This window comes from Taudactylus pleione, unplaced genomic scaffold (assembly GCF_031769625.1).
Source record: "Taudactylus pleione unplaced genomic scaffold, aTauple2 ptg001191l, whole genome shotgun sequence".
Classification (NCBI taxonomy): domain Eukaryota; kingdom Metazoa; phylum Chordata; class Amphibia; order Anura; family Myobatrachidae; genus Taudactylus; species Taudactylus pleione.
In genome coordinates this window covers 39,504-64,688 of record NW_028285592.1, presented here as the reverse complement: position 1 = coordinate 64,688, position 25,185 = coordinate 39,504, and the positions used below count along the sequence as shown (strand labels likewise).

Here is a 25,185-nt window from a genome sequence, read left to right as displayed (position 1 = left end):
AACTACCGGGGCTAAAGGATATTTACATAAACCCTAACTAACTATGGGGGTACCACGCTAGGTGCAAGAGCTTCATCTGAACATGCTTCCCCTCCCTGTACACATGACTGAGAATCACATGGAGTTGTACATACTCCCAACAGAAATAGCTGCTCACCCCCCTGTTGCTGCCCAGAAATGCTTACTTCATGCTGGGTACCGGTTCACACAAGACACACCTAATTGCGACTTTGGACATATTGTGCGGTGTGGCATATGCACTCACCGTATTATGCTATTCAGTCACATGCACATTTGGGTGGAAACGGGAGAAGCTTTCACAGATTGGTCCGACTCAAAATAAAGGCCATTAGGTAGGTGTGAATATATTGTGTACTGTCTATCAACCAAATATTGGTGTATGCAGCTGTCAGAAAGCTGTAATACATCTGTGAGTAAGTGGTAGTGTGCTGCAATGTCTCCCACCTTCTCTTTGTGACCTATTCAGCCCACCTATTAAGCTGTGGCCCTCTGCCCAGTTTTAGTGTATACAGACCTGTAAAAAAGGATTCAAGACATTTCATGTAAATGCATTTTATATTATTCTCGCATTTCTTCACACCATGGGGTCTATTCATGTATAAAATTAAATGGCTACTGGTATACCACTATATATCGCATCATATCAATGATGAATGTTATGTAGCCTTTCATGAATACTCACCTGTGAGGTGAAGTGATGCGGAATCCAGAGATATCGTGATCTCAACAAGCTGGAACTGTCTGCGCATGCGCGTCCACCGAGGGAGTGGGGGGGGCAGGAGTTTGGGTAAACGGGAGCCGGGGGCAGCGGGGAGTCAGTATTGTGTGTATATAAATTACATATACACATATAGGATAGAATGGGGGCGGTGGCAGAGCGACCTGGCTATGAGAGGGTAGGGGCAGTAGGCAAGGGCGCCAAGAGAGGGGGGAGTGGACACTAATTGCCCGGGCTTGCTGGAGGGATTCGGCACCGCTCCCCCTCCCTCTTACGTCACAGCAGCCCAGCACCCTGTTGTGTAACCTTGAGGTTACAGCAGTAGATACAATGTCTCGGGTCCCACCACAGACTTCAATGGAGTTTTCTCCCCATTGAAGTCTATGGAGAGACACGCTGACCGCAAACAGCCAATCAGCGAGCTGTTCCGACAGAGATGCCCACTGATTGGCTGGCGGCTCCTTCAATGAGGGGCACACATGTGCCCCGGTCATTCGCACGGAGTAAAGCCTATGTTGAAAGACATAACTTTGCTCAGTCCGGCTTGGATTCAGTAGCACCCGTTTTTTTGTTTTAACCCCATGGATGCCTACTTGGAAAAGAGGATGTGAACTATGCATAGGAGAGGTGAGTATGGATTTTTTTTAAAGGTACCCCTATGGATTACTATGAATTCTAGGTGAGTATGGGCTCTATTTATTAACATTATTTTTACTAAAATAAAGTGAAAAAGGGTGTTTTCACACCCTTTTCACATTATTTTAGTTTCACCTGTAGTTATTACAGGGCAATTGGAGTAGAATTAGTAAAATTCTACTCCAACCCCCAGTATCACTTATTTTTAGTAAAGCAGATCGCATTTCCCATAATTGTAATGGGAAATGTGATCTGTGTGCAAGTTACTAAAAATAAATTGTAAAAAAATACCGGGGGAAGCCCTGTGATAATAACGCCACCTGGAGGTGGCGTTATCCAGGGTCTCCCCCGGTTACCGGGCTCCCACTCTGCTCTAACGGAGAGAGCAGAGGCGGGAGCCGGTACCAGTAATCAGCTATGTGGTCTAAGTAGACCGCAAGCTGATTACTGTAAAAAAAAGAAAAAAAAATTAAACATTTTTTTTCTTCCTTACCTGAATCCAGGGACCGGTGATCGGGCCTCCGGTGATGGCTCCTCTCCAGTCAGCTGGTCTCCCACAGTGCACTGGGGCCCGGTCATCAGGTGATCGGGTCCCAGTGCAGTATGGGAGATCACCTAATCGGGAAGCCCGGAGAAGATCACCGGAGGCCAGGAGGATGCAGGTAAGTGTAATGAAGGGAGGGGGGGTCGCGGGGGTCCGCGATTGCGGGGGGCGGGGCTTAGCACCAGGGGCGGGGCTTAGCGTCGGTGGGGGGGGTAGTAGCGGTGGTCGGTCGACGCATGCGCGGTCTCTTAGTCGCGGTATTTTTTCCGAAAATACTGCGACTAGAGTGCGGATGGGATCTGCAGGGACAGAGCTTTATCGCAAGCTCTGTCCCTGCAAGGGATTTATAGTAAATCCCTGTGATATTGCCTGAATTCGCAATGCGAATTCACTCGGTAATATCACACTACAATCCGCATTCAATATGCGGATTGTAGTAAATAGAGCCCTATGTGTGATAGTAAGTATGAGTGTGCATGTATGTTATAATAAAATTTTACTTTCACAGTGTATGTTGTGTTTTTTTTCATATTGCTTTGGTTGTGGAACTACAAGTGCCAGCGGGCCCGTAATGCCCCGCATGCTGGTATTTGTGGTTCTCCAAATACCAGCAGGCGGGGGAGGCTTGCTGTTACATATAGTTCCACAACTAAAGACAATATTTAACCATTTATATTACACTGCACACTTTCACTATCAACCCGGCACCCACCACCCTAGGGTGCCGGGGATAGCCTCGGGCTATCAGCCTAGCCCAGGGGTGCGCTGGAGAGGGGGACCCCTTTATTGGAGGGGTCCCCAACTCCCCAGGGATCCCTGGCCTGGGCTGACTAGTGGTCAGGTCTGATGCTGTGGATGGGGGGCCCGGTGAAAGGGCACCACTGACTGTGGCATCAGTCCCATGCTAGAAAGGGTCTGGAGTTGGTTTTAAATATAGGGGTCACCTCACACCAATTATTTTATCCTATATTTAAGACCAGCTCTGTCCCTGCTGCCTGGTGCTGGTTCTTAAATTACAGTGGAACCCTATACATTTTTTTCCCTGTAATTTTAAGAACCAGGACTGGCTGGCAAGTCCGGGGCTGGTTAGTCTTTTGGGGGAGACCTCACATCATTTTTTTTTTTAACAATTTGAGGCAGAAAGTCAGAGGTTGGACTTATCGCCATCATTGCTGGTTTTCCCTGGAATAAATTATCGAGAAAGTGCCCACTTATCCCCGCAGTGGAAAGGTAAGTATCTGAAAAGTCATGTCAATTTTCGGAAAATCATCCTAGCACCCCCTTAAAGATGTATTGACATGGGGGATCACTATGGGTACCCCCGAATAGCCCTGCTAAAGGTATTTGGGGTTTTTAAATGGTCTCAATAGGCGCTATTTTGCATCATGGAGCAAGTGATGAAGAATACATATTTGCTATATTTGGGGGGTAATTAAGTATTCCCATCAAATTTGGAGTACATGAATATGGGTGCAAGCATAGTTCAAAGGTACCAAAATAAAGCTTTAAAGTGCACAAAAAAATGCACCTTCAGCAAGCACCTGCAATAAAAAAATAAATATCCCCCATACTTCCAAAAGAGGCTATTTCGCTAATTTTTGAATTTGTACCCCAACTTTTTTCTTCTGCCCATTTTTTAAAAGTGATTTTTTTTGGGGGGGGTCCTTTGATTACTTTTTTTGCATTTTTTTATGCAGTTAGCATCAAGGAGGGTGTAAACAGGGTTTAGGGCGGTCCCCACAAGTTTGCACCCCAAAACCACAACTCTTCACATTTTTCATCCATTGCCAATACTTTTCTGCTTGTTACAATGCTTAAACTTTTTGCACCGGAGATAGATCGGGGAAACTGAATACGGGATAAATGAATTTGGCGAAAATGATGTCATCAGCGAAAAAGTTTCCCCAAAACCGCCTTTTCACTCCAAATTGAATACAAGCAGCTTACACATATCTCACTGATATGCGCAGGCTGCTTGCTACGGAGAGTTGTGCAGAGAGAAATCACTGCAATCTCGGGTGAGATTACTCACTCGAGCTTGCTTACATATCACCCGAGAATCTCGACCTACATCACTATCTGCAAACTCATTTAGCCTCAAACCCTGTAGGTAAATTTGGAAAAAAAATGAAAACATAACACGAGTTCTGGCGATTTATATCGAGTTGAATCACTTTGCAAAACGGGCCCCCTTACCTTTGCCAGAAAGTATAATAGTGCAAATTAGTAGTTGCTGCCATCCAGTGTCTTATTTTGGTATTACAGGTATATCAATTCTGCTTTTGGTTTGTCTTATGGTGCATACACACAGTACGATCTGTACCACCAACTATATCTTTCAGTAAAGTCATCCTGCCACATCTCTGAACAGGCAAAGTTGACGATATCATCCAAGTTGGCCGGCATGCATGGACGATGAAAGATATGTTTATTGTCCATGCAGGACGTTGGTCGTTGTCAGGTTGGTGACTGCAAAAAAGTGAACGATATGAACAATAATGATATGAACTATATCGTTATCGTTCATGAAAGTCGTACCATGTGTACGCACCATTAGTACCGTGGAAGACTATTGTGTGAATTGACTTGCTACAACTTCTGCTGTACTTGTGCTCAATGAACCTTTAGTTAGTAATTGAACTTAGGGCCACTGTTATGAGTGTTACACAACACAGTAGCATGAGTCTTGTTTTATTATTTTTGTGGTACAAACCTTGTGGTGCCACCAGGGGTTGTGTATGAGATCCCGGCCGTCAGGATGCCGCTGGACTCAATGCTGACAGTGGCATCCCGACAGTCAGAATATCGACACCCATAAGGAAACTAACCCCTAACCCTCCCTCACGAGTGCCTAAACCTAACCTTCCCCTCCCCGCACCCTAAACCTAACTCTCCCCCCTAGTGCCTAACATTAGCCATCCCCATAATGCCTAACCCTAACCCCGCACCCTAACTCTCCCTCTAACGCCCGATTCTTACCTTCGGGATGCTGGTGGTCGGGATTCTGGTGCCGAGATCCCGACGCTGTTGGGATTTCAGTGCCGGTAATTCGGCCGTCGGCATCCCGCACGACGAGATGCTGACTACATCCCGCCACCAGGTAGATCTTTATGTTTGTAGTATTAAGTGTGATATGCATAACAGTTAATCAAAAGGTATGTGATTTCCATCCTGCATGATTATAACACTCAAATCTGCATTCACCTTCATGCAAAATAATCTGTGTATTTAATAGTGATGAGCGGTTCGGATTCTAAGGAATCCGAACCGCTCCGAACAGATGGAATCCGAGTCCACCCGAACGCAAGTTCGGGTGTTCCCGCCTGACTCGGATTCCACCTCGAGGCCGAACGTCACCCGTCCGGCGTCGGATTCTCGCGAGAACTCGCGAGAGCCGGGTGGCGTTCGGCCTCTATAAAAGGCGCGGCGCGCGGCTGTCGGTGCCATTTCACGTGACTATATCCAGACGGAACAGTCACGCTTAGTTAGGTAGTGATAGAGAGGGGAAAAGCGAGACTAGAGTTAGATTAGTTAGAGAGAGTAGTTCTACTTCTTGCCACTGTGTGCTCCGTGACTGGGCTTAGCCCACTGTGTGCACTGTGTATTATACAAGCTCCGTGACTGGACTTAGCCCACTGAGTGTATTATACAAACTCCATGACTGGACTGTGTGTATTATACAAGCTCCGTGACTGGGCTTAGCCCACTGTGTGCATATTAGACAAGCTCCGTGACTGGGTTTAGCCCACTGAGTGTATTATACAAGCTCCGTGACAGGGCATAAGCCCACTGAGTGTATTATACAAGCTCCGTGACTGGGCTTAGCCCACTGTGTGCACTGTGTATTATACAAGCTCCGTGACTGGACTTAGCCCACTGAGTGTATTACTTATATTATACAAGCTCCGTGACTGGACTTAGCCCACTGAGTGTATTATACAAGCTCCGTGACTAGACTTAACCCACTGAGTGTATTATTTATATTATACAAGCTCCGTGACTGGACTTAGCCCACTGAGTGTATTATTTATATTATACAAGCTCCGTGACTGGGCTTAGCCCACTGAGTGTATTATTTATATTATACAAACTCCATGACTGGGCTTAGCCCACTGTGTGTATATTATACAAGCTCCGTGACTGGACAGCCAACTGTGTGCACTGTGTATTATACAAGCTCTGTGACTGGACTTAGCCCACTGAGTATATTATTTATATTATACAAGCTCAGTGACTGGGCTTAGCCCACTGAGTGTATTATACAAACTCCATGACTGGACTGTGTGTATTATACAAGCTCCGTGGCTGGGCTTAGCCCACTGTGTGCATATTAGACAAGCTCCGTGACTGGGTTTAGCCCACTGAGTGTATTATACAAGCTCCGTGACAGGGCATAAGCCCACTGAGTGTATTATACAAGCTCCGTGACAGGGCATAGCCCACTGTGCAGTGGCGAGCTGGGCCGGGGGCAGGGTACCATGTGCCCCCCGGGCTGCAGCGTCATGTGGGCCGCGGGCCGCGGGCAGTCTGTGTCACTGTGACACAGACTGCACCGTGTGTGTAGCGCTGACCGGATGACGACGTCTCTCCCATAATGCAAAGCGGCCGGAGGAGCCGGTGGAAGCGTCGGGACCAGGAGCGGGAGTTTCAGGTAAGTGGGGGGGACTACTGGGGGCACTACAAGGGGGAGGATTACTATGGGGGCACTACCAGGGGGGGATTACTACTGGGGTCACTACAAGGGGGTGGACTACTACTACTGGGGGCACTACAAGGGGGGGACTACTACTACTGGGAGCACTACAATGGGGGCTACTACTGGGGGCACTACAAGGGGAGGGGACTACTACTAGGGGCACTGCATAGGGGGGAAGGGACTACTACTAGGGGCACTACATAGGGGGAGGGGACTACCACTGGGGGCACTGCATCGAGGGACCACTGCTGGGGGCTCTATATAAAGGGCAATACTGGGGGTACTGTATAGGGGGAGACTACAACTGGGGCCACTATTTAAGGGGCATTGCATAAGGGTTACCACTATTGGGGGCACTGCATGGGGGGTGGACTGCTACTGGGGGCACTGCATAGGGGGTACCACTATTGGGGGCACTATATAAGGGGCTTACTACTGGGGGCACAAGGGGCACTGAACAGGGGGGACCACTACTGGGGGCACTATATAAGGGGCTTACTACTGGAGGCACAAGGGGCACTGCATAGCGGGGGATCACTACTGGGGGCACTACTGGAGGCCTTCATAAGAGTGTTCTCTCCTGTGGCACACGGGGGCACTGCATATGGGCACTACGACAGGGGGCTGCCCCTGATCTTTATTTTTACCTTACATTAATCCCATATGGACCCACCTCCTCCCTGAAATACTTGAGGGGGGCGGTGCCATAGCATACACGTTCTTGGCACCCTGGCTACATGCTACTCCTCTGCCAGGGCCGCCTGCATGCATTTGCCCCCCAGGCTAAAAGTTGCCAGCCAGCCCCTGCCACTGTGTGTATTATATAAGCTCCACTGAGTGTATTATACAAGCTCCGTGACAGGGCATAGCCCACTGTGTGAATTATACAAGCTCTGTGAAAGGGCATAAGCCCACTGAGTGTATTATACAAGCTCTGTGACAGGGCATAGCCCACTGTGTGTATACAAGCTCCGTGAAAGGGCATAGCCCACTGCGTGTATTATACAAGCTCCATGAAAGGGCATAAACCCACTGTGTGTATACAAGCTCCGTGACTTTACTGGACATAAGCCTACTGTGTGTATACAAGCTTCATGACTGCTTGGGCCTTAGCCCTCTGTATACAAGCACTGTGACTGCTTGGGCATAAGCTCTCTGTGTATACAAGCTCTGTGACTGCATGGGCCTTAGCCCACTGTATAAAAGCTCTGTGACTCTTTGGGCCTTAGTCCTCTGTGTATACAAGCACCATGAGTCCTTGGGCAGTAGCTCTCTGTGTATATAAATCAAAAGCACTGTGACTCCTTTGGGCACTAGCCCTCTATGTATAAAAGCACTGTGACTCTGCATGTCCTTTTTAAAATCCAACATAAGGGTAGGTGGGATGGCCCAAGGACAATTCCATCTTGCACTACCTTTCATTTCTGCCACTGCTGTGTGGCAATGTATCATAGATGTGCTTTAAACTGTGGTGTCTGTGCCACTGCGCCGCTGCTCTGACGCTTGGTAACCAGTCAGCTCACTGCAACCTTTGGCCAATAATGGTAAAAACTATAATTTAAGCTGTAAGGTGGTCTAAATTGACTGTAAATGACTGGAAATTAATGTTATTGAGGTTAATAACACTAGGAAGAAAAAAAAGCCAGATTTATGTGATTTTAGCATTTTTTGCCAATTTTTGTAAAAAATCCAAATCCAAATCCAAAGCCGGATGATGAATTAGAACCAAATCCAAATCCAGCAAAAATGGTCCGGCGCACATCCCTAGTATTTAAATGTATGGGATGTCATAATGTGCTTGTAATTGGTATTACTTGCTCTGTGGATATTCTTGAGGGCAGTATAGTTTATTAAGCATGTGTTTACTTAACATAGTGCAATTTATCTGCTTTGATCAGCTGACCAATAGAGGCCAGCTGTAGTTTGCCATAATCAGACAAACTATTTCTTTAGAATTAGAAGGGCCAGCTGTGGCCCTTGGGTCAGCTGCATGTGGAAAGATATAAAGTGTGGCAAGTGTTAAGTGTGATATGCATAACAGTTAATCAAACAGTTGAACAAACTTTGACCAAAATTTGAGAACAGATTATAATAACTAATAACAGTTTTATGTGTTTAATGAACATGATTTGGACAACGAGATCCACTAACAAAAAACTCTTAAAGCTATGTATTGAAATGATAGGAGCTGAGCTGATAAAATTTTCAGAATTAACTGCAATAGTAACAAAGTACGATCTGGAGTCATATCCTGGATACTGTCATCAGCTGGAACTTGGTGACCTGGCCGTGAGTATATCCTCCCCGTCTACCCCATCTGTGTCACACCTGTTTGTCTGCCTTACCCTTTTAGAATGTAAGCTCTTGCGAGCAGGGCCCTCTACCCTGTTGTGCTTCTCCCTTCTTTACTTTCATCTACTTCTTACTCCCCATTAGGGCACATAACACTTGGTTGCTTATGCTCTGCTGCTTATGTGGGTGTTATGGTCACTAATGTGGCAATGTAAATTATCCATGTTCCTTGTCCTGTATTGTACTGCAAGTCACTGGTCACCTATTTGTTTTCATACATTGGTAAGGCGCTGCGGAACACTTGTGGCACCATATAAATAAATGATAATTATAATAAATATACCAAAACGGTGTTTCTGCAGTCAGTGTGTCTCAGGGAGCAATCAAGCAGTCACCCAACATTCCACACAAATGCACCAGCTGTGTATTGCAGTTTTTACTAATAATATCTGATTTCTCCTCTCTGTTTGCAGACTACTAATTTCAAGTACACTTATTTCTTATGTTTGAGACGGCAGTACTCAGCGTCTGTATTAAGACGCAGATAATGCGACTTTATCTACCTCCACCAAGCTGCAACACCAGTAACAGGGCTGATGATATCGGTGGGTCATGGCTGAGCTTGCAAGCAGCAATTCTGCGCCCTGGACTGCAAACCAGATGCATGGAGATTTCAGGTAAGGATTACGGGGAATTGCGCATGGCAGTCCTTGCTTGTGGTGTCAGAGACGCACTAGAAGCCGCTGCAGTGAGGGCCCGGGATTGTCCGCGTCCTTACTAGACCATTGTGGCCTTATCGTCTGATGCCGGAGACTGGCAGCAGATGCTTCTGCTGCCATGAGGCCAGCATACCTGGCTGGTTAACGCAGCTTAGGCACTCCCCCCCTGACCCAGACACTGGGCCTGATTCAGAGCCGGACGCTCTGACAAGAGCGCTCGCTCTGAATCAGGGCCATCCTACCTATTATTGGAGTGGCCTCCAGGCTGCTTGTATAGCTGTGGGTGACCACCCACAGCTTATGCGAGCGGCCAAAAAGATGGTCGCGATGGTCAAGACCATTGCGACCATCGGGCTTGCGACGAGACCCTGCGGTAGGGTCTCGCTGCCACAAGCCCAGGAGTGCTTTTGGCTCTATCAGAGCCAAAAGCACTCCCACTGACATCACTAGTGATGTCAGTGGGGCCGGACCCAGACGATAGGCATTCCCATGGGAACGCCTCCGTCTGGGCAGCCACGCCCCCGGCACGCCCACCAAAGGGGGCGTGCTGTCACTCACCATCGACAGCATGCCCCCTTTGGATAGCCGTCGCTATCCGGGTCTCGCGCATGCGCACGACGGAGCTCCCTCCGTCGTGCGCATGCGCACTAGGGCAACATCAACCCGCTTGCGAGCGCTCAGCTCTCGTGAGCGGGTCTGAATCAGGCCCACAGTCCCTATGAAGGGTTTCGTGGACCTAAGTTGCTCCGCCTACCCTCCACATGTATATGAGACGGTCCACGCTCAGTGCACCCCGTAGCTGTTGGTCTCAGGAGGGTTTGGGTCAGCCTCCCTGTATACCTTTCCCTTGGTTAAGGTACTGTATATAGTGCTCTATATCCTACCATTCCTTTTGTTTATGTAGTTGATTTAGAGTCGATTGTAATTTTATTACATATGCATTGTATGTGACTGTTTGCTAGCTGCTGTATTGACACTGTCCTTTATTTCTGTCGGTCAATTAGAACTATCACTGTTTTTCTCTCTATCCTCTTGGGGTGGAGGTCTTTCTCTGAGTACTTCACATTCATTAACATTTTGTGAAGGCTGTCACATAAAATAGCAATTATTGCCTTTATTTTGTACATGTCAAAAGTTAAAGGGATACAGGAGAGGAAGCACTCTGTGCTGGTTTCATGTAAATCAGTATGGCTTATTTGTCCCTTCAGGAAATTAAGGATGGTTTGTGTATTGTTTGTTATAAAGAGCCACCTAACCAGTCCAGTTTACCTGTCCCTGGACAAGAGCCTTCTTGCAGAGCCATAACTAGACTTTTTGGTGCCCTATCACAGAGAGAATTGGCACCCCCTGCCTCATTTTTCAAATAGGGACATAAGTGCGATGGAAAAAGCGACATGGTCTCATGGGGAAGGGCTAGGGAAGAGAAAGGGGAGGCCAGGAGGTGCTAGGGATAAAAGAAGAGGAAGCTACAAGTGAGAATGATAATAAACAGGAAAATTGACAGACCCAAATAGCGGCCCCTGCCCTGCAGTGCCCTGTGCCATGGTACTGGTCGTACCACCATAGCTATGGCCCTGCCTTCTTGGGTATCCTCTTTGTCTCAGGTAATGAAGCAGTTTGCAGATCGTATGGCTGCTCCCACTATGCCTCCTAGGATGGGATGTCCACAGCACCTCCTATGTATTTTTCCTGGAAGGATGTTAATGGACATTCTAGTCCGAGTATGGAACCATCTAATGTTGATAGCAGACCAGTAGTTACTAAGGCGCCTAAGCGCAAGTTAGCTTTTTATCAGTCTGCTTAACATATGGACTCAGACCCATCATCAGTGGATTCAGATAATGTGCAAGGTTCCTCTCCAGGGTCTAGCTCGTGGGAGGAGGACCATCCATCCACAGTGGATGTTCCTTCTTTGGTGAAGGCGGTTAAATCAATCCTAGATATTTAGGATGATGAACCAGCTCATAGTAAAAAGGCTACAGTGTTTAATCACCACCGGAAGGTGGTCAAAATGGTGTTCTTTCAAGTGGGAGGTACCTCCTACTGTGGATGCTCATGTGATGGGTTTAATCAGAAAGGCTACATTGCCTAATCCATCGGTATCTTCCCTGAAGGTTTCCACGGATAAAAATATTGAAGCATGTCTTAAAAAAAAAATTTCTTCATCTGGAGCTGTTAGGGCAGCCAAAGTGGTTGAAGAATGGATGGGAGCATTGGAAAATTCTTTACGAAATGCTACCAGAGATGTATATCTCCCATATACGGGAAGTGGCTTATTAATAGGGAAGGGCTGATGTAGATGCTAGAATTTTAGCTTCTAAAGCATCACCAGCTTCAATAGTGGCACACAGAGCCCTTTGGTTAAGATCCTGTAAAGTTGTTACAGGTCCAAAGAAGGTGCTGGAAGTTTTACCTTTCTATGGAAAAGTACTTTTTGGAGCAGAGTTGGATAAAATAATAGCTACTCTGGCAGCTTCAAAGTCAGCAGGTCTGCCATCTACGGTGACTATAAAGTCTAGGCAGATTTCTTTTCGGTCCTTCCGTTCTCAGGGACGAGCAAGGGAACAGCCTTCCTCTACGTCGTCTAGTTTTTGCAGGATATCAAGGTGACAAACTAAGAGGTCTGGCCAGGCAAGACATCCAGCTACTAAGCCAGATGACAAACCCGCTGCCTGATGGGGGAGGCAGACATTTTCAGTTTGCGGATTGTTGGTGTCAAACAACAACAGATGCCTGGATCCGGGAAGTGGTCTCTCTCCAGTGGTCAGAATTTTTTTGCACAGATCCCCCATAATATGCGGTCAAGGCCTTGACTGTTCAGGAAGCCATTCACTCCTTGCTGCAGGTGAAGGTAATAGTCCTGATTCCGGTGTCACAACAGAGAAGGGGTTATTATTCTGATCTATTTCTGGTTCCGAAACTGGGTGGGGCTTTTCTCCTTACACTAAATCTAAAAATTTTTGTATGGAAACTCTCCAGTCAATTATTTTGGCAATGGAGCCATGGGATTACATAATTTCCCTGGACATTCAGGATGCATATCTGCATGTTCCTATTACACCATCCCACCAGCAATTTTTAAGGTTTGCTGTCCTTTGGCCTATCTATGGCACCCTGGGGTTTTACCAAAATAATGGCAGTTATGACGGCCTATCTCAGGCATCAGGGAGTCAGAATTCTGCCATATCTGGATGACCTTCTGATAATGGCACAGACTCCGGTTCTTTTACAAAATCATCTTCAACTGACAATAACCAGGTTACAAAAGCATGGCTGGATCATCAATTGGAAGAAATCATCACTTTCTCCAACACAGCAGATGGTACATCTGGGAGCTCTTCTGGATTCTCAGGCATAGATGGTGTTTCTGCCAGAGGACAAGATTGTGGCCCTATCGTTGTGAATACACATGCTGCTTTGAAAGCAATGGGTATCCATTCTGCTAGCAATGGTATCCACACGGGTATGCTCAGTTCCATTCTAGGCCTCTGCAAAGATTGATTCTCTCCAAGTGGAGCAGACAGTATAATTAAATAAAGTCCCAGAGATCCTACTTAATTCAGAGGTTCATCACTCCCTCCTGTGGTGGCTGAGAAATGATCATCTGAACAAAGGACACCCATTCTGGATTCCAAATTGGGTGTTGCTCACCGCAGACGCCAGTCTTCGCGATGGGGAGTAGTGACAGGTCATCACACCTTTCAGGGAAAATAGACAAATCAGGAAAGTCATCTGCCAATAAACATTCTGGAACTGTGAGCAGTATACTTGTCGTGGCACAGAACCTGCTCCAGGGCAAGCTGGTCCAGATCCAGGCCGACAATGCGATAACAGTGGCCTATCTCAATCATCAGGGAGGCACAAGAAGTTTCCAATTCTGTAATTCAAATGATGCTTAGAGCACAGAAGCCTACCTCTGCCCGCATCTGTTATAGAGTTTAACATTCTTTTGGTCAATGGTGTTCCCACAGAAAGTATGATCCTAAGGTGGTTAGGATTTCCAGGATATTGGCTTTTCTCCAGGCAGGTTTAGACCGTGGTCTCCACCTGGCTACTTTGAGAGTGCAGGTTTCTGCACTGTCAGTCTAGTTTCAGAGGAAGATTGCCTCAGTACCAGATGTTAGAATTTTTTCTCAAGGAGTTCTGCGAGTTCAGCCTCCTTTGTTCCACCGGTAGCACCGTAAGATTTGTCTCTGGTTCTTAAGGGGCTACAAGCTCACCAATTTGAACCTCTAGACTCTGTAAATTTGAAGGGGTTGACAGCGAAGACACTTTTTCTTCTCGCTATCTCTTCTGCTGTCAGAGTCTCTGATTTGGCAGCTCTTTCTTGCCGCTCTCCATTTTTGATTTTTCACCAGGATAAAGCTGTTCCTCATACAATGGAGGGTTACCTCCAGTGTCGGACTGGGGCATTAAGGGTCCACCAGGGGACTGCACAGGCAGGGCCCGCTGAATGGGTGTGTCAACCATTGGGTAGGTATGGTCATTACTGAGAGGGGCGCGACCATTCCACAAAGGAAACAACATAACATTATACATTCTAATACAGAACTATGCCCAATTTAGTCTAATACACAGGTTCTCAAACTCTGTCTTCAGGACCATAAACAGTGCATATTTTCCAAGTCTCCTCACAGAATCACAAGTGAAATAATTATCACCACCTGTGGTTCTTTTAAAATGTGCCATTGAGTAATGACAACACCTGTGCTCCTGCTGGGTGACCTGGAAAACGTGACCTGTGTGGGTTCTTGAGGACCGAGTTTGAGAACCTCTGGTCTAATGTGTAGAAGGACAGAGGGGCATATGGATCATAAATAAAATGGCCCATCATCAGGGGTCCACTAGGACCACCTAATATTCAGCAAACTCCAAAAACGTAAAGTTTTGAGGGTTTGCTTGCGAGAACAAGATTCATCTTCAGGTGGTGCTTGTTCTCGGAGCCCCGATTCTTCCTATGGGAAGGGGTTCTGCAAAAGAGGGATCCGAGCGGATCCCTCCACCATCTCCTCACTGACTACCCAGCGGCTTTGTGCATGTGTCACCTCAGGTCACACATACACAGAAGCCGGCTGAGGGGGGAGATAAGTAACGCTGCTACTTCTGTAGCAGTGCTACTAATTGTGGGGACAGCTGCTTTTTGGAGCAGCTATCCCCCTGCCGGAGCAATGATAATTTGCTCTGGTGTTAAGTATCCCCCGTGGTGATGTTGAATGTGAGGTTTAATACTATTATGAATAGGCACAAATGGAAAAGTGGGCAAAGGCACAAATTACACTGGGGCAGAGGAATAGCTGTAGAAGGTACAGCTGGGGAAGGTGCAGAGGGACAGCAGGGGAAGGTGGAGAATGATAGCAGGGGAAGGTGCAGAAGGACAGCAGGAAGGACTGAAGGGGAAGGTGTAGTGGGACACGTGGGTAAGGTGCAGAGACGCCTGGGTAAGGTGCAGAGGGACAGATGGGGAAAATGACAGAGGGACAACTGTGGAAGGTGCAGAGGGAAAGCAGTAGAAGGTAACAGGACAGCCGGGAAAGGGGGCAAAGGGAAGCCGTGGAAGGGGGCAAAGGGACAGCCTTGGTAGATAGAGGGATAGCTGGTTAATGGGCAGAAGCACTGCTGGTAAGGGAGGACTAGAGACACACTGTCCTTGGGGATTTACAGTGCACATTCAAAGTCTGGCCAATGGAAGCAGTGGAAAAATTAGAGATAGGGGTTGGATCATATGGGGAAAAAGGAAGCACAGGTGGACTGGAAGCCCCTCAGAGAGATGAGATCCCACCCATCCAACTACCACCCCCTGTTCTGTAACTAATGACAGGTGGGCCCACTACTGCTGGAGTTTAGAGGAGTGTTGGGGTCAGTAGAGTATGGATAAGAGACAAGTGTAGGGATCAGTGGGGTGTAGGGGTCAGAGCCTCACGTACAGTACCTGGTTAATGTCTGACTGTAATATCCATGAGTCAGCCCAGAGCTCACTCTGCAGGAGTCAGGACCTGCTGCTGCCACTGATGATTGCAGGGGGGAAGGGCGCTTCTGCTGATACCGGCGCTTAGTACTCCGGCACTGCCCGCTGCAGCACACACTGAGGATGGGTGAAGGGGTGCTGCTGGCGGCGCTGATGATGTGGGGAGGGCCCCCCGCTGCTGCAGTCACTGAGGAGGGGTGGGGGCTCCTACTGGTGCGGGGGAGGGCCCGTTGCTGCACACACTGAGGAGGGGGGGCAGGGCCCCGCTGCTGCAGTCACTGAGAATGCGTGGGGGGGCTGCCGCTGCTGAGGCCACCTGGGAAGGCCCCGCTGCTGCCGGCACTGAGGACGTGGGGGGCCTGCTAGTGCCACAGACGATGGGGTCCTGATGTTGCCACTGGTGGTGACGGAGGTGGCCCACTGCTGCCAGCGCTGAGGAGGTGGGGGGTCTGTTGCTGCCACTGATGATGGGGTCCCAATGTTGCCATTGGTGGAGACGGGGATGGTCCACTACTGCCAGTGCTGAGGAGGGAGGGGGTCTCGCTGCTGGTCTGGGGCTTAATTGTTGTCATTTTGTGCCCCAATACACCTGATTGTGGCCCTGCCCATACAACCATTCTGCCCTGCAAGGCCCCGCCCCCTTGTTAAAGTGGGTAGAGTTACAAAGCAGTGGGGCTCATCGTGGATTTATCCAACTCCCTGTAGGCCCAGTCCAAGCCTGGTTACCTACCTAAGGTAGTGTCCCATTTTCATGTAAATGAAGACATTGTAGTTCCAGCTTTTCAGGCTACAGTTCTTTCTGGAGGTGAAGCCTCCCTGGGTATAGTTCGTGCTCTCCGTATCTATGTGGAGCGCACAAAATATGTTAGAAAATCAGATGCTGGGGGGCGTGGCCTGACAACAGAGCTGAGTAGAAGTGTTTTGTGTGAGCTCCAGCAATACAGCCTGAAAAAATCCCTTTTTACCTCCTGACAAGGGTACTAATGGCTCCTGCCCTACAACCCACAACCCATTGTACCCTCCAGACCCATGTTAAGGGTCAAATTGGACTCTGGAGGACAACACTTTGATCCCGCAGTTCTGAGGCCTGAACCATGCCAAAAGCCACGGCCTCGATTATGGGTGCCACCCGACGCCATTCTCGCAGCACCGCGGACAACCTCAAGGCACTGCGGACATCAGGAGCACTCCCTCCTGCTAACCCCTCAGCCCCAAGAGACCCCAGGTACCTGCCGCTAGTCACTGCACCCTGTCAGAGTGGTCGGCGGTGCCTGCTGGCGGGAGCACTGCTGTGGTGCTGATCCTCTCCCGCAGCCAACTCACTCACCTCCTGATGCTGCGGCCTCTGTCTGCAGCCTCCTTTGCCCGTCTGATTGACCCCACATCTGAGGGGATCTGTGCCTCCTCACTCTCACACTAGGCGGGCTGGAGGGCAAACAGAACAGAGAGGGAGATATTTTGAAGTATACAACTTCGCCCCATGCCAGAGACCCTAACCTCACTCCTGTGGCCACTGGTGGATTGACAACTAGCACATCCAAGTTGCATCAAGTTATATAGCACCAGGCTTTCGCCATTCACAGATGCCGGGTATCCTCTGAAGAATCTGTGGATACTTTGGTGTCATATGACCACTCACCAGTTTTTGTGACGATGCTGAGAGAACCCTGAGTTTACTTTAAGTTCTGCAAAAAGATACACAGAAAAGAGACACCATTTTAGGTTACCCTCAATAACTAAGATGGTTCTGAATACTTGTTAAAAAACAAGTTATAGCTACTTCCGGCGAGCGGACCTCAGCAAAGGCCGCTTTTAACTGTGCTCCTCTGTCTCTCCGCTTGTCATATGGGACAAAGCTAACCTACAACAAGAGATATATTTATTATCCTAATGGGTGAAAAAACCATAAGATAATTCTGGGTAGGAGACCGCTGTGGGACTAACTTCCCGCAGGCATATACAGCCGGAAGATAGAAAACGCTGTTTATCCCTGTGCAAGTGACGCCCATTACCAGCTGACATCACCGGAGAACGCAGGTGTACAGATGTATATAATAACATACACTACCTCCTTCAGCTAGTGTGACATCCAACAACTGGGAACATACATAGGATATATTTGACTGTTTGCCTGGAAAAGTACATGGCTAAGCAGCAGCGTGGCCCAAGAGGGGGAACTATTCCCAAAAACTAAGAGAAAAATATTATTGCTGACCCTCCTCGTCTGTCGGGATCCCCAGAAAAGGTAAATACACCTGACATGACCAAAGAGAACTCCCAATATAGTGCTCAATCTCTTCAAAGATCTCAGGAAATATCAGAAATCATATCTCCTTTACTGGATCAAAAATTGTCAGGAATTTCTGAACTAAAACAGTCTGTAGAATCAGCGTTAGGCCAGTTACTACAACACTCACAACGTCTTGATGAGGCAGAACAGAGAATCTCAACTTCGGGAGATGAGCTCACAGTCAAAAGCCTTAGGGCCTGATTCAGAGGCGCTCATTATTTGCGAGTGCTCGTTCTGAATCAGGGCGGGGTGGTATATTTTTTTACCCAGCCTCCAGGCCGCTCGCTAAGCTGTGGGTGATCACCCACAGCTTTAGCGGGCGGCCTGGCGATGGTCGCATTTATAGTGACCATCGGGCTTGCGAGGAGACCCTGTGGTAGGGTCTCAGGTTTCACAAGCCCGAGTGGACTTCCTGCTTTAATAGAGCAGAAAGTCCACTACTGACATCACGAGTGATGTCAGTAGGGCCGCCCACAAATGGCAGGCATTCCTTCGGGAATGCCTCCGTTTGTCCAGCCACCCCCCCTACCCACCTACAAAACGGGGCAAGCTGTCGATCAACATCGACAGTCGCCCTGTCTTGTAGCGCGAGCCCCGGAGCGAGTGAAGTTCTCACTCGGTACGGGGCTTGCGCATGTGTGCGGCGCACGCGCAGTGGGCCACCATCGACCCGATTGCGAGTGCTATGCAGAAAACAAAGAAAAAAGGTATGTGACTTGCGCTAAAAGAACGGCAGCCGGGGTCCAACCCACAGAATCACCAGCTCTTAACCTTGCAAAACATATACAGAAAATAAGAGAAGGCCACCCAGCGCTGCTCTGAAAAACAATTATTTGTTAAAAAGATTAATAAAATATATTATGAAAGGTTCTTCTGTCCGATAACACCAATCCAAGTCCTTAGGGAACTTCAAGCAATCGATGTCAACTGATATATCCCAATGAGAGTATGCTCACCTCAAAATGGTGAAAAATGTGCACATAAAGGTATCTTTAAGGAGATCTTCTAGATTTATTCAGGGATAACCTTTGTCCTACTGTAATCGATGTTCCATGGACCCTCAAATAGAATCACAGAGAGCGCACTCCCATCGTGTAAAGCAGTAAAGCAATTTATTCACAATAAACACGTAACAAACAGCACAGGACAAAAAGATATGTATAATAATAATTTTAAAAATCCCCCTTCGGGGTATCCTGCGTACCGGAATGGGCCTAGAGATAAGCACTGTAAAGAACGTGGGTGGATAGATGTTAACCCGGGTACATCTCCTCCCCGATCAGTCCAGAGAAAATCCTTTCCTAGGTCCAGCCAGGCAGCAGTAATTTCTCCCACACCACCAACGCGTTTCGGAAACCTGTTCCTTCCTCAAGGTGTATGGGAGAAATGGAAACTAAAGCTCCTTATATACCTGAACACATGATTGATAGTGTTCATTAGTAAAAACACCTGTGATCCTAATGATACATTTTTTAAAACAATAAATGCGTCAAAATGACCAAAAAAAACTCTGCAATATCCACATAACATACATGATGATAATCCCAAGACCCTAAAACAAAACAATCTTTAATAATAAATATATAAAAAATATATAAAAAACATGTAAAATCTCACAAAGTGTCCCCGATTGGTAAGAAACAAAGTGCGGTGCATAATCCTAGCATAAGGCTATCCATCCTTAATGATCCAATTATTTCATTGATCCATTTCCTGCTTTGTTAGTACAGAACAATGTATCCAGAATGTAGCTGCGACGTAATATCCGGTGCGCGGAATCTAAAACCGGATGTCGTTTGCCGTCAGTGAGTCCATCTGGCTTGACACGCAAAAAAGGTATTTCCGGGATATGACCCGCAAAACCGGAAAGTGTAATAATGTCTCAAGTCCTGACTGTAGAACGCACAAGCGGAAGTCATGGATGGAACGGAGAAATTGCTCCGCAGTGTAAATATCAATTAGCCGCGCGCTCCGTTAACTCTTTGTTCACTGCATCTCCGTTCACTAAATAATACCATGGGGATGGAGATTGGTCTCAAAAAGCTGATAACACTGCAGGCACAGGGATACCTCATAATAAAGAAAACATGCAGTAAGAGAACAATATAAACAAACACCTAATACATTCTAAAATTATAAATATTATAAAAACCACTTAGTCTCAAAGTCAATATTGAGACCCCTTGGGGTCAAAGTGCGTAGATCATAAATGGTCTTCATTTCTAGCCTGGAGCCCCTCGGTTTTAATCATTTTCCTTGGACCTGGTTCGGAGGTCATACTACGTACCAAGGAGTTGTTTAAATTATCAGCTCTTCTATAAATAAAAGTGGGTTTCTTCTCTATAAACTTTCTTAATGCTGGATCTCTATATAAAATCTGCCAATGCTTAGAAATTATGTTCTCCACTTGACTAAATTGATTATTGAATTTTGTAATGAAGGGGATACATTCTTTGTTATATTTTTTATACCCTCCATCTTTTTTATTAAAAAAATCATTCCTATTAGAATTTCTAATTTTTACACGTGCATCCTCAACTTTTCCAGCATCATAGCCTTTCGCCACAAAATGTTTTTTTTTAATTTCTGATTGTTCTTCGTATTCTAAAATCTCCGTACAATTCCTACGAATGCGTTGGAACTGTCCCGCAGGAATACTTTTTAACCAATTAAAATGATGGTTGCTAGTGTAATCTATGTAAGAGTTGCAATCTGTAGGTTTAATGTAATTCCGAGTTAATAGACATCCATCCTTTATATAAAGTGTCAAATCCAAAAAATTCACTTGGTTAATACTAATATCAAAAGTTAAAACAATATTCTGAGTATTGGAATTAAGGGATGAACAAAAAGTGTCTAAGGATAATCTGTCACCTTTCCAAATAAAAAAGATGTCGTCTATATAGCGTGTCCAGAGCACTAGACTGGCCCCAAGAGATGGATCCTCAAATATCGAAGTGGACTCCCAATGGGCCATAAATAAATTGGCATAACTCGGAGCCAGTCTAGTGCCCATCGCTGTCCCAGATACCTGAAGATAAAAATCGCCTAAAAACCAAAAAAAGTTATTGTTTAAAATGAAGGATATACCATCAATAATAAAAGATTTTTTATCCTCTGAGATGTCCTCCTTGTTCAAAAAATATTTAATGCCCTCTAGACCTGCTTGATGTTGTATTATGGTATACAGTGAAGTAACATCCGCAGTGACTAGAAACCAACCTGCCTCCCAAACAATATGTTTCAATCGTTCTATCAAAGCTAAGCCATCTTTCAAATAAGAAGGGGTTTTGTGGACTAATGGCTGAAGTAGATGGTCTAAAAAATGGGATAAATTTGAGGTCAAGCAGTTGGTTCCAGCCACAATGGGGCGCCCTGGGGGTTTTTCAGCATTTTTATGTATCTTGGGCAAGATATATAGTACCGGTATTGACGGTTTTTCTATTTTCATATATAGTCTCTCTGAATCTGAGTAGATATCCTTATTTGCATATAAAGCCAAAAGGATATCTAAGTTTTTTACAATCCTTTCAGAGGGGTTACCTCTCAACTTCTTATATGTGTTGGAGTCCCCTAATTGTCTTAAGACTTCCGCATTATAATCCTCTATTGACATAATTACAACCCCCCCCCTTTGTCTGCGGGTTTTATAACTATTTCCTTGTTCTTTTTTAGTGATTTAATAGCTTCTAGTTCTTCCTTTGACAAATTCATGTCCCTTCGTTTCCTTGGTTTCAGCAATTCTAAATCTTCTTTCACTAGTTTCTCGAATGATTCAACAAAACATCCTTTCTTGTATGTGGGATTAAATGTCGATTTCCTCTTAAATACTGATATTGGACCTTCTGGGATGGGTTCCATACCCTCACTTTTCTCTGAATAGAACTTTTTAAGTGCAAGTTTCCTCACAAATTTTTGAAGATCGATAAAAACCTCAAAGGGGTCCATCCTACTACTAGGGGCAAACTTTAGGCCTTTTTCTAAGACCCGTATCTCATATTGGTTTAGGGCATACTTACTGAGATTATAAATCTTAGTACTCGACTTTAAGTCCGAAGTGTCCAATTTTTCCCCAAGAGGGTGAATATTTGGGGGAGAACTATCAGCCCCTTTTTTTCTTCTTTGTCTAATCCTTCTTCTACTATTTAAATGCTTACATTTTCCTCCTCTCTTCCCACGTTTTCTCTGTTTCTTCTGTTGGGCATTCTCATTTGAGACCGACCCTCTCCTAAAAAACGATCCTGATGTGGTCTTCCTGAAAAGGAACCCTTCCTAAGGGAGACCTCATCATCATGAGGTCTCCCTTAGGAAGGGTTCCTTTTCAGGAAGACCACATCAGGATCATTTTTTAGGAGAGGGTCGGTCTCAAATGAGAATGCCCAACAGAAGAAACAGAGAAAACGTGGGAAGAGAGGAGGAAAATGTAAGCATTTAAATAGTAGAAGAAGGATTAGACAAAGAAGAAAAAAAGGGGCTGATAGTTCTCCCCCAAATATTCACCCTCTTGGGGAAAAATTGGACACTTCGGACTTAAAGTCGAGTACTAAGATTTATAATCTCAGTAAGTATGCCCTAAACCAATATGAGATACGGGTCTTAGAAAAAGGCCTAAAGTTTGCCCCTAGTAGTAGGATGGACCCCTTTGAGGTTTTTATCGATCTTCAAAAATTTGTGAGGAAACTTGCACTTAAAAAGTTCTATTCAGAGAAAAGTGAGGGTATGGAACCCATCCCAGAAGGTCCAATATCAGTATTTAAGAGGAAATCGACATTTAATCCCACATACAAGAAAGGATGTTTTGTTGAATCATTCGAGAAACTAGTGAAAGAAGATTTAGAATTGCTGAAACCAAGGAAACGAAGGGACATGAATTTGTCAAAGGAAGAACTAGAAGCTATTGAATCACTAAAAAAGAACAAGGAAATAGTTATAAAACCCGCAGACAAAGGGGGGGGGTTGTAATTATGTCAATAGAGGATTATAATGCGGAAGTCTTAAGACAATTAGGGGACTCCAACACATATAAGAAGTTGAGAGGTAACCCCTCTGAAAGGATTGTAAAAAACTTAGATATCCTTTTGGCTTTATATGCAAATAAGGATATCTACTCAGATTCAGAGAGACTATATATGAAAATAGAAAAACCGTCAATACCGGTACTATATATCTTGCCCAAGATACATAAAAATGCTGAAAAACCCCCAGGGCGCCCCATTGTGGCTGGAACCAACTGCTTGACCTCAAATTTATCCCATTTTTTAGACCATCTACTTCAGCCATTAGTCCACAAAACCCCTTCTTATTTGAAAGATGGCTTAGCTTTGATAGAACGATTGAAACATATTGTTTGGGAGGCAGGTTGGTTTCTAGTCACTGCGGATGTTACTTCACTGTATACCATAATACAACATCAAGCAGGTCTAGAGGGCATTAAATATTTTTTGAACAAGGAGGACATCTCAGAGGATAAAAAATCTTTTATTATTGATGGTATATCCTTCATTTTAAACAATAACTTTTTTTGGTTTTTAGGCGATTTTTATCTTCAGGTATCTGGGACAGCGATGGGCACTAGACTGGCTCCGAATTATGCCAATTTATTTATGGCCCATTGGGAGTCCACTTCGATATTTGAGGATCCATCTCTTGGGGCCAGTCTAGTGCTCTGGACACGCTATATAGACGACATCTTTTTTATTTGGAAAGGTGACAGATTATCCTTAGACACTTTTTGTTCATCCCTTAATTCCAATACTCAGAATATTGTTTTAACTTTTGATATTAGTATTAACCAAGTGAATTTTTGGGATTTGACACTTTATATAAAGGATGGATGTCTATTAACTCGGAATTACATTAAACCTACAGATTGCAACTCTTACATAGATTACACTAGCAACCATCATCTTAATTGGTTAAAAAGTATTCCTGCGGGACAGTTCCAACGCATTCGTAGGAATTGTACGGAGATTTTAGAATACGAAGAACAATCAGAAATTTAAAAAAAAACATTTTGTGGCGAAAGGCTATGATGCTGGAAAAGTTGAGGATGCACGTGTAAAAATTAGAAATTCTAATAGGAATGATTTTTTTAATAAAAAAGATGGAGGGTATAAAAAATATAACAAAGAATGTATCCCCTTCATTACAAAATTCAATAATCAATTTCGTCAAGTGGAGAACATAATTTCTAAGCATTGGCAGATTTTATATAGAGATCCAGCATTAAGAAAGTTTATTGAGAAGAAACCCACTTTTATTTATAGAAGAGCTGATAATTTAAACAACTCCTTGGTACGTAGTATGACCTCCGAACCAGGTCCAAGGAAAATGATTAAAACCGAGGGGTTCCATCGATGTGGGACTTGCATGATGTGTAAAACATGTAAGAGCCCCACAAGTAAAATCACTCAATATAAATCAAATCAAACAGGGAAGACATATATTATTAAAGATTTTATTACATGTCACAGCAAGAATTGTGTTTATTTACTGGAATGCAGCTGTGGGAGTCAGTATGTAGGCAGAACTACTCGTATGCTGAAAGAAAGACTCTCAGAACATTGTAGGAATATCCGTAAGGGTGTTGAAACTCATAGTGTTCCCCTCCATTTTAAAGATAAACATTTATGTGATCCTAAATATTTAATTTCTTTTTGTGGCATTAAGATATCTCCCTGTAAATGGAGAACCCAAGATCAGGAAGGAGACCTAGCCAGGCTAGAAATGAAGACCATTTATGATCTACGCACTTTGACCCCAAGGGGTCTCAATATTGACTTTGAGACTAAGTGGTTTTTATAATATTTATAATTTTAGAATGTATTAGGTGTTTGTTTATATTGTTCTCTTACTGCATGTTTTCTTTATTATGAGGTATCCCTGTGCCTGCAGTGTTATCAGCTTTTTGAGACCAATCTCCATCCCCATGGTATTATTTAGTGAACGGAGATGCAGTGAACAAAGAGTTAACGGAGCGCGCGGCTAATTGATATTTACACTGCGGAGCAATTTCTCCGTTCCATCCATGACTTCCGCTTGTGCGTTCTACAGTCAGGACTTGAGACATTGTTACACTTTCCGATTTTGCGGGTCATATCCCGGAAATACCTTTTTTGCGTGTCAAGCCAGATGGACTCACTGACGGCAAACGACATCCGGTTTTAGATTCCGCGCACCGGATATTACGTCGCAGCTACATTCTGGATACATCGTTCTGTACTAACAAAGCAGGAAATGGATCAATGAAATAATTGGATCATTAAGGATGGATAGCCTTATGCTAGGATTATGCACCGCACTTT

The 25,185-nt window shown here is 45.4% G+C and overlaps 1 protein-coding gene across 1 annotated transcript in view; it reads right to left on the bottom strand.

Moving 5' to 3' along the window:
• The window catches only part of LOC148451044 (uncharacterized), a 104,499-nt gene extending 83,002 nt beyond the window's left edge, over positions 1 to 21,497 (bottom strand). Inside the window, exons 1-5 of the mRNA XM_088462346.1 lie at positions 21,425 to 21,497; positions 17,231 to 17,276; positions 16,919 to 17,016; positions 9,471 to 9,556; positions 3,952 to 4,023 (exon numbers count right to left, since the gene is read on the bottom strand). Coding sequence (XP_088318472.1) covers positions 3,952 to 4,023; positions 9,471 to 9,556; positions 16,919 to 17,016; positions 17,231 to 17,276; positions 21,425 to 21,497 — 375 coding nt within the window. The remainder of the gene's footprint in view (positions 1 to 3,951; positions 4,024 to 9,470; positions 9,557 to 16,918; positions 17,017 to 17,230; positions 17,277 to 21,424) is intronic.
• Between the last annotated feature and the right edge of the window lie 3,688 nt (positions 21,498 to 25,185).